General features: G+C 54.8%; 1 protein-coding gene across 1 annotated transcript in view; it reads left to right on the top strand.

Moving 5' to 3' along the window:
• PLXNA4 (plexin A4) overlaps positions 1–9,909 on the top strand; it is a 365,212-nt gene that overhangs the window by 284,416 nt on the left and 70,887 nt on the right. The window contains 1 exon segment of the mRNA XM_021709797.1: positions 5,308–5,508. Coding sequence (XP_021565472.1) covers positions 5,308–5,508 — 201 coding nt within the window.

A 9,909-nucleotide genomic window follows, 5' to 3' on the forward strand; every position in this document is an offset into this window, starting at 1 on the left:
GTTGCAATGTACCAATTATTCAGATATGTCCCTGTGGGTAGGGAACAAGGCCCTTCCAAGAGGCCACCTCCCCACAGAGTCCTCTACCCCTGCCCTCCAGCCATTGGCTGGTATTCTGAAAGCACATTTTGAGCTAGTTGAGAAGGAATGATTATGCCCATTTTAGAGATGGGAAAACTGAGCTCCAAAAGGATTCAGGAATGATGTAGCCTGGGTTATCTATTGAGTCATTAACAGAACTAGAACTAAAAGGGAAACAAACTGTCCTTGGCTGCATTTGGCCCTTGTGACCCTGAGTGTGAGGACCTTCCCCGCGCCCAATCATCCATACACTGCTTGGGTGGGCGACGACTCAGTTCCATTTGACACCATTTGCCTGAGTGAGCATCCATTCCGCATGGTAAAGCCTCAGTACCCCTCTTCAGACACCTGTTTCAAGTCTGAGGTTGTCACCCGACCCTCTGACCGATCAGCAGTAAGTCAGGGTTTCCCATGGTCCCTCTCAGGCCCAACAATTTGTTATAATGGATCACAAAATGCAGGAAAGGTTTACAAACATTTGCTGGCTTCTTGTGAAGGATGTGACAAGGACACAGAGGAGCCACCAGATGAGACAGTGCCCAGAGCAGGATGTAGGGGCATGGAGCTGCCAGGGCCTCCCCAGGTACCACCCTCTGGCATTGTCTGCTTCCCAGCCTGGAAGTTCTCTGAACCCTTCGTTGAGGGTTACCATAGACGTTCCTTTACGTAGACGTGACTGAGTAAATCATTGGTTATTGGCAACTGACCTCAGTCGCTAGCCCCTCTCTCTTCCCCAGGCGGCATGGGGCAGTGAAGTGAAACCCCTCTAACCACGTGGTTGGTTCCTCTGGCAACAAGCCCTCATCCTCCAAGAGTGACCACACCAGCGTAAGCTCAGGTGTAGCAGGGATGAGTTCATTATACCTAGTAAAAAGTGCTCCTCTCCCCTGTCACTCAGAAAATTCCATGGGTTTTAGAAGCACCGTGCCAGCAGTCCGGGACAAAGACCTAATAAATATAAGAGACTCAGAGAATTTGGGGGGCTTGCCCACAACCACGTGGCTGGCTGACAGAGCTCCTGTTTTGAGGCATGTGGAGCATGCAGCCTCAGGATGTCACCTCTGGGAAGAAGGGGTGACCATTAGGGGAGCCATGGCCAGAACCAAAACCTCCCTATGTTGTGTTTGGGACCTTGAGTCTGGGCACTTGGAGCTGGTGGAGCTAGTGAGGCTCAACATAAGATGTGGAGACTAGAAGGCTGGGGTTCGCTGGCCAGTGGGCACTGCTGGGGGCTTGGTGGGAAAGTACATGGAAGCAGGAGCCAGAAAAAAGGGTGCTTGGGAATTGGGGTGGGAAATGGGAGCAGAACAGATAAGGATCAAGATGTTGCCTGGGCTGGGGGAGATGGGGACAGGACAGACATTTGCTGAGCATGGCACACTCTGGGCTGGATACTGTATGTGTGTCAGTTCATGGATTCCTCTAAAATGGTCATTTGGGACAGGAATTCATAGTCGCCATTCCTAGGTAACCCAGGCACTTTTCAAGACTCTGAGACCAGCAGGAGATGGCAGACTCGTTCTCACAGTGGGACAGCTCTCCAGTCGGGCTCCTGCTGTGGAGTCTTGAAGGTGAGGACAGAGGTCTGGGTGCCCTGAGCCCTGGACCATGACACTGAGCGGGCTCCGGTCAGGTGGGAACATAAAAATTCCTCTGAAGTTTCCCGCGAGGGAGGATCAGATCTGCAGATGGTTTCATATCTGGAATCTCAGCCTAGCCAAGGCAGGTCAGAGTCTGTGATGACGTGGAGGGAGAAAGGGGCAGGGTGGTGCTGATGGTCCCTTCATGCCTTGTTGCCAAGGGAAAAAATTGCCATTTTACATTTCAATTAGGAGGGACACGGGTCAATCAGCAGCATCACTAGAGGAAATTGGGCCTGGCCCCTCCCTGGGCCTCTCCAATTATTATTAATGAACTTACTCTCAGGGCTGCCAACCTTTTTATATGCAAACTAGGCCTTTATGGGGCCATGGTAATCAGGCCTCATTAGAGAACTCATCACAAGCCTCCTCGCAAACCTTACAGAAAGAGGCTTCTGTGTCTGCCCATGTCCTGGGTGGGAGCAGCCCAGGCCCAGGTGGGTTCCAGCCCTGCCCTGGAGGCTTCAAGGCCCCCAAGTGCCCCTGGACTCAGGGAGGTCCTTACTGACTGACCAACCTGCCTGAGGTGGTTCTGCCCACCATGGGACCCACCTCTTCCACTGGGGGAGGAGATGTGGTGATTCAGGCCGTCTGGGTTCATCAGCCACCACTTCATCTGCAGACACTGAGTCACTGTTATGCCTTTCTGCCTCAGTTTCTCCTTTGCCAAGTAGACGGTATTCATGAGATTGGTCAGAAGATTCTCAGACCCGGGTCCCTCAGCACATTATTCATAGAGGCAGCCTGTGCTTGTGGGGGGGAGGCAAGAAGCACCCACCCCTCCCGGCTCTCCCAGCCACACACCAGCCCCCTCCTGGGATGAGGCAGGAGGGAAGGAAGGCCAGGCCTCAAGCAGGGAGGGCGGTGTCTAGCAGTTGGCCTGAACACTCCGGCTCACAACTTCCCATGTCAGGGATCTCCTCTCCCAGTTCGCCAGCCTCACTCATCCCACCCTCCAACACCCTCTCCAATTCTGAGTCATCCTTTCCACAAATCACGCCTCTCATCTTCACGTCCTGTGTCCCCATGCTGCCAGAGCAGATCTGAGGTAGCCATTACAGGGGTGGCACAGAAGGAAGCCCCTAAGACTCTTTCCCCAGGTGGTTGCCAGAAGTCCCCAGAGACTCACATGCTTCAGAGCCTCAAGTCCATGTTCAAGGTGAAGGCTGTGACCTCTGCTGTCCTCCTGCCAGCCTGGAGGCCGTGTTCAAGGTGAAGGCCATGGCCTCTGCCTTCCTCCTGCCAGCCTCAAGTCCATGTTCACCTCGAAGCCTGTGGCCCTGTCCTTCTGCCAGCCTTGAGGCCCTGTTCTAGGTTAAGGCCATGACTCTACTCTCTTCCTGCCAGCTTGAAGACCATATTCAAGGCGAAGGCCATGGGCACTGCTCTCCTTCTGCCAGCCTGCCTCCCTGATATGCACTTCCTTGTTTTTCAATTTGTGGCAAAATTCACCTATCATAAAATTTACCACTTTGATCAGTTTTAAGGGTACAGTTCAGAGGCATTAAGGGCACTTGCACTGCTGGGCCACTGTCACTGCTGTCCCCAACTGAAACTCCGGTCCCATCAGACACTCTTCCAACCCCTTCCCCTGAGACACCGTCATTTCGCTTTCTGTGTCTATGATGGTGATGACTCCAGGTGTCTCATCTACATGGACTCCTACAGTACTTGTCCTTTTTGACTGGCATATTTCACTGAGCGTACTGTTCTCACGGTGCATCCATGTTGTAGCCTGGGTCAGAGTCTCCTTCCCTTTGAAGAATGAATAGTATGTCATTGTATACTATTGTGTACCACATTCTGTCTATCTGCTCATTGATCCATGGACATTTGGGCTACCTCTACCTTCTGGCTGTGGTGGAGGGTGCTGCTGGGACAGGTGTGCAGGTATCTGAGTGCCTGCTTTCAGGACACCGGGGCATATGTTCAGGAGTGGAATTACTGGACCTGCGGCTTTCTTGGTTCTTCTGGATAAAGGTGTGGGCTGCCTGGAGGAGAGGAAGGGGAGGAGGGGCTTTTTTTAAGAGGCCTGGGGTTGCCTGAAGCAAGACTGCACTGCCAGCCCACCTGTCGCTGGCTCCCCTGGCTTTCTTTCTCTCAGCTTCCCCTATGGCATTCTCTGTCCTCTTCTCCCTTTCTTGCCTCTCTCTCCCTCCTTTGCTCTTGTTGGATGGTTGAGAAAACAGAAAGGACGCCCAACCCAGATCAAGGAATCATGACAGGTTAACATGGGCTCCTGGAGTCCCTTTCAATTGATGGATAAGGAAGTAGAGTTTCAGAGAGGGACGTGATGTGTTCAGGATTCCAGAGCCCGCAGGAGCTCCAGGGCATGAGAGCTGGCTCAAATCTTCCCATGAGGAGCCTTGTCATGGAACAGTTTTTTGTGACATAGGGAGCCACTTGGCTCATGTTGACTTTGAACCCACAGTTGCCAGCTGCCTGACAGCCTGGGGTCCCTCCCATCACTTCCTGCCCACTGTGGCTTTCTTTCTGCCTCACTCTGCTGGGGACATGTGCTGGGGTGAGGGACAGAGCAGATCACCAGCGGTGAGCCCGTGACAAAGCATCTTCGGAAAGGACTTTTGATGGTCAACCTGCCCAGATGCCATCTGTCTTGGAGTGCCCCGGACAATTCCATGGAGGGAGGGATCTGGAGATGGTGGGATCCACCTGGCACACAGGGTCCTGGGGCCCTGCTTGTGTGTAGAAGGTCTCACGCCTGCCCATGCCCCCCAGGCCCAGAAGACTGGCTCCCTCTCACCCAGTTCCCAAAAATCCAGCAACACGCCAGCTTTCCTCTCTCAGCACCCATCCCCCTCTGACCCCTTCTTCCCCCCAGCTAGCCCTCTTCAGACAGAGCTGGTAACCCCCAGGGAAAACAGGCCCAGTGATCCACTGTCTCCATCCCCAAAGACTGTTGGACACCCCATGGCTGCAGGGCTGGGCATGCCTGCTGCTGGCGTCTAGGAAGAGCTCAGAGTTTGTCTGCTCTGGGAAGCATTTCTTTGAGATTAGGACCTCCCAGAGCTCGGCCAGAAGCTTCTGGATTACAAAACCTCTGGGACCCTTCCCAGAATGTCTCCACTGGCAGACTTGGTTCATGTGGGAAAGGCCCTCCCAATCCTGTGTCATGAAGTCACTGTGGTCCAGACTCCAGAGGAAGACCACAGCCAGGGCTGAGCCTCACTAAAGCTGCTCAGATGCATGGCTCATCAGTCCCGGCTCCTGGCAGCCCAGAACTTGGGCAGACAAGGAGGTCGCCAGCCTCCAGTGGGATGGGGCGCCCAGTTGGCAGGGCCAGCCTCCACCAGGTTGCCAAGAGGAGAACACAGAAGTGCCCAGGAATCTGGAGGGCAGGGACAGGCCTGGAAATGGAGGCTGGAGAGGCGAGACTGCTTCTACTGGGGGGACACAAGGACTGGGTTTTTCAGTCCCATTCCTTGCCCCAGTGCTGGGTGGGCACGAGAGCTTCGAAGGCATCTGTGGAGCTGGGTAGGCAGAGCCAGAAATATCCAGTACCTCTACAGAAACTTCTGCCTCTTGGGCATAGGCGCCCCCCCCTGAGCCACATCTCTGTCCCCAGGACTGCCCCCAGCTGCTACGTGTGGACAAGATCCTGGTGCCCGTGGAGGTGATCAAGCCCATCACACTGAAGGCCAAGAACCTGCCCCAGCCCCAGTCCGGGCAGCGCGGCTACGAGTGCGTACTCAGCGTCCAGGGCAGTGAGCAGAGGGTGCCCGCCCTGCGCTTCAACAGCTCCAGCGTGCAGTGCCAGAACACCTCCGTGAGTCACCTCCCCCGGGGACCCTGCCCTGCCCCATCCCTCTCGGAGCCTGCTCAGCTAGGCCGGGGCTTCTCTCCCATGCACAGACTTGCCCACCAGCCCCTTCCAGACCAGTTGGTGAAGCCCAGCCCTTAACACCCACCCAGCGCATCCTGGGTTCCGAGGCTGCCGCCGGACCGTCCCTAATTGCCCTGGGTTGACTGATACGGGGTCCTCTGCCCCAGACGGGGCTAGAGGAGCTGTTGGACCAGCTGTGGGGCCGCTGCCGGGCCCTATTTGCGGGTAGATGCTGGGCTTTAGGGGTGCTCACATTCATCCTCTTTCCTGAATAGATCGGAAGCACTAGGTCCTGCCTTCTACCCTGTCTGACCTGAGCCCCTCATGTGAGCCCACCAGGCCTCCCACTGCCTGCATGCCTGCATGGAGGTATCATATCTAGCAGGGAAGGCTTCATCTGCAAGAGGGAACTGTCCCAGGGAGGGTGCTGACCACGAGTGTGCTGCTAGACCAGCATGAGCCCTGCCCAGTGTGTAGAAAGCCCATGTTGAGGCCATGTTGAGGCCCCCTGCCAGTGGGGGCTGCAGCCCCAGCTGCCCACAGCTGCCCACCCAATTCCTGAACCTTCCTTGTGCCCACCATCCTTCGCCCGCCTTTCCAGCCCTGCTGTCATTCTCTTCTTGGCATCCAGATGCTTAAGGCAAACATCAGACTTAGAGACTCCTAACGTTTTCAAGTTAGGAGGAATCTTAAGCTTCTTCCTGCCTGCAAAAAAGATAAAAAGGAGTCCCAGAAGCAGGGGCAGATCTACTTTGTGGGACTCAGACTTATGCAATTTGGGGACCTTCTTTAAGATCAAAATATAATAAGTACAAAGTTGGATACACAGGCAACACAGGCAGGCTTTTGTAGGGGCTTAGCCTTAGAGGGTGCAGCCCTGAAGCGAAGCTCCATTTCCTTTGGGTTTTGCACTGGTTTGACCTAGGCAACACTTGGTGAGTGGCAGGGCTGGTCTGGGTGTAGGGTCTTACCCATCCCACACTGCTTCCCATTCAGTCTCCTATCTGCTGCTGGGACTGACATGCAGTGTCTGAATCTGGGGGTGTGACCGGGAGCCAGAAGAATCCCAGACAAAGGACTTCATGGGAATGTTCACTCTTCCTGCAGGAAGCAGTCAAGGGGGCAATGGAGCTCAGAGGGGCCCATGTGCTTGCTCAAGTTCACTCAGCATTGCAGGGGCTGAGCCGGCCACTGATCTCAAGACCTCTGGAACCCCAATGCCGGGCACAGTGGCTCATGACAGTAATCCCAGCACTTGGAAGGCTGAGTTGAGAGGATCACTTGAGCCCAGGAGTTCAATACCAGCCTAGGCAACATAGTGAGACCCCTTTCTCTACAAAAAGTCAAAAACTAAGCCAAGTGTGATGGCACACAGTTGTAGTCTCAGCTAGATTGCCTGAGCCTAGAAAGTTGAGACTGCAGTGAACTATGATAGTGCCAGTGCACTCCTGCCTGGGTGACAGAGTAAGACTCCAACACACACAAATACACACACAATTAAAAAAAGAAAACCTCTGAATGCCCAGATGTGTCCCCATGGCTTCCTGTGTGCACATCTGCCTCCTCCCTGGCAATCAGGCTGTTTTTCAGATTTCTGCAGTGCTCCAGATTAAATCTGCAAGACAAGGGGATATTAAACACCTCTTATTTCCTCATAAATCCTGACGCCGAGCAGACCAGCCTCAAGGATTTGACTCAAGTCATTCGCCCCCAAATAGGAAGCTGCCTGTGGGTCCCACGTGTGACTCCATGAAGTGGGTAGGAATTTCAAACTGTGGGGGAAATCAGTCTTCCTCCCTTGGAGAGCCTTCTCCAGATGTCTGGGAGGTCTCAGGAGGGAGGATGGACTCTGTGGCCTCAGATATCCCTGCCCGCCATTCCCCAGGACAGGGGATGCAATGTCCTAGGACTGCACCATGTGGCCCGTGCTTAGGTCGAGTGTTAAATGGATGAAGGTATTTTGGATGAGAGCCTGCGTCAGTCCCGTAGACCCTGGGGCAGAACTCCCTCCCTGCCCTGGGGACTACTGTAGTTTCTAGAAGCTCATTGGGCTTCTGCTGCTCTGTCTACTGCTAGAGTGGCCCAGTTGGTGCTGACATATCCTCAGCCCTGCCTAGCAGAAGCCGCCTGACCCAGCGAGTCCTTAGGGATCCCAGGTACTCCCATTGTGGGAGAAACAAGAGCCTCCTGGGAAGAGGGGCACAGATGGGGTCTCAGTGCCCAGTGAGAGCCATCCCTTCCTCTGCTGGCCCCTCGGTGGGCACCATAGGAAGAGGAAGGAATGACCAGGCTCCTGTGTGGGTGTCTCTTGGTCTAACGTTGAAGTCTTCCGGGTCGCAGGGGAATTTCCTCTCCAGAAGCCTGATGTCCCAGGATTCGGTGATTGATTCTGCTTCCTGCCCCCGGTAGCCACAGGGCCATGGACCTGGAGCTGGGGCTGGGGCTGTCCCCACCCAGGACCTTGAGGTTCCCAGCCTGTGCCACCCTCCCTTAGTACCAGGGGAGCATGCACCCTCTGAAGTTAGAAGTTAGGTTAGTTGTGGCCTCCTCACTTACAAGATGTCTCCATCTCAGCACTGGTGGTCCTAGGAGAGTTTGTTCCTCTTCTATTTTAAAGTCTGAGAGACGGAGGTAACGGGAGGGGGTGGGACCCAACAGTAGGATCTAGAGGGAGCCCCTGCACCTGCCAGGACCTGCTGGCATCGCATGGTTCAGGGGCTCAGCTCTGACTTTTCTCAGGAGCCTCTCTGTCCATGGGGGGCAGTGGGGTCCCAACTTTAGTGCTGATTTGGGCCAGGATGCTGCTTGCCACCAAGCACCTTCCTTCCCAGACCTTTGGGGTCATAATCAGGGTAAGCCTCTCCCACCATCATCACAGAAAGCAAGGTAGCATCTGGCGAGAACAGCCTGAGAGAGGATCTCATTGATGAGGCTTCTGAAACCCAGAGAAGGCAAGTGACCATCTCCGGTCACACAGCAAACAACTTGAACACACCCCCAATCAAAGATCGGGCAAAACCTTGCAATGTAGCACTTCAAACCCCGGTTCTGGTGTTGCCCTGGGAGCAGTCTGATGGCCTTAGAGATGATGGTGTGGAATAGCGAAGCCCCCAGGCTTGTGGGGACAGAAGGCGCTGATGATGAAGAGCTCTCAAAAGAGCCCGGAGACAAGAGGCGACTTGGGAAGGTCCAGGCTGAATGGGCTGAGGGGGGTCACTCCCTGACCACTAATGACAGGCCCTAGGCCAATGACTGCAGCCCCCAGGGACCAGGGGGAGGGCAGGACGTACTCATAGAAGCAGCTGAGGGCAAGGCAACTGGCAGTGTCTGTGTCCAGCTTTAGACCAAGGCCCCCGGAAAATGTCAAGTGCTGATGATGACAGTGCCAGCCAACTCCCCCGCATGCTGCCAATTCCGGCCATGCGTGGGCTGCCTTGACACGTGGGTGACTGGAGTGCTGGTTTGAGGGCCCAAAGCCTTGGCCTGACTTCGGTGGACCCACACTGGCCCCTGTTCCCTGTCAGCACCTTCATCTGCCACATGCAAGACGGGTGGGGGAGCCTTGGGGTGAGGGCTTATCCCTTTGGGCCTCCCTGGGCCACGGCTGAGAGAGGGTCTGCTGAGCCCTCTGGGGATCCCGAGATGGACACGTTGCACATGCTGGCCTCTCGTGTGGTATTCTGGTGTCCAGATTTGCTTGCCCAGAGGGTAGAACTTCTCAGCAAAATTTCTCGGAGTTTGGAACACGGGAATGGTGGGAGGAGAGAACATCTCAGTGATAGAGAGGTCTCCTCTTTGCTGAGGAAGGAGTGAAAGCGGAGGCCCACACTCACCCAGGGTGATGGGGAAAGCCATTCTTAGCCTGGCCAGGTGTGCAGACCTTGACGGAGACACTTAACCTTCTGGGCCCTGGAACCTGGAACCTGTCCTCTGTCACTGAGCTTTGTGCAGATTAACTACAGCCTGATTACAGAGAGCTATATAAATGCTAAGTGGGGCAGAGGTGGGTAGTGGGGGATGGGAGCATGGCCCAGACTCCCAGCTGTCTGCAGAAGCAGAGAGCCTCATGTGAGACACAGGTCATGCCCAGGAGAGAGGCATCCCTAGGGACTGGGGGTGGGAGGAGCACCAGGGGTTTATGATTTCTGTAATATTTCATAGTTGTGAGTCTGCGATTAGGAGAAAGAGAAAGCAATGCCCAGCACATTTGATCCTGAGATCTTTTTTATTTTCACTTTTCTTCAAAAGGAAAAATCCGTGCACGGACACGTACCCCGGAACACACATGTGCGCGCGCGCACACACACACACACACACACACACACACACACACACACCTGCTGT

This window comes from Carlito syrichta, unplaced genomic scaffold, assembly GCF_000164805.1.
Source record: "Carlito syrichta isolate Samal-C Ts95f unplaced genomic scaffold, Tarsius_syrichta-2.0.1 Scaffold286999, whole genome shotgun sequence".
NCBI classification, from domain to species: Eukaryota; Metazoa; Chordata; class Mammalia; order Primates; family Tarsiidae; genus Carlito; species Carlito syrichta.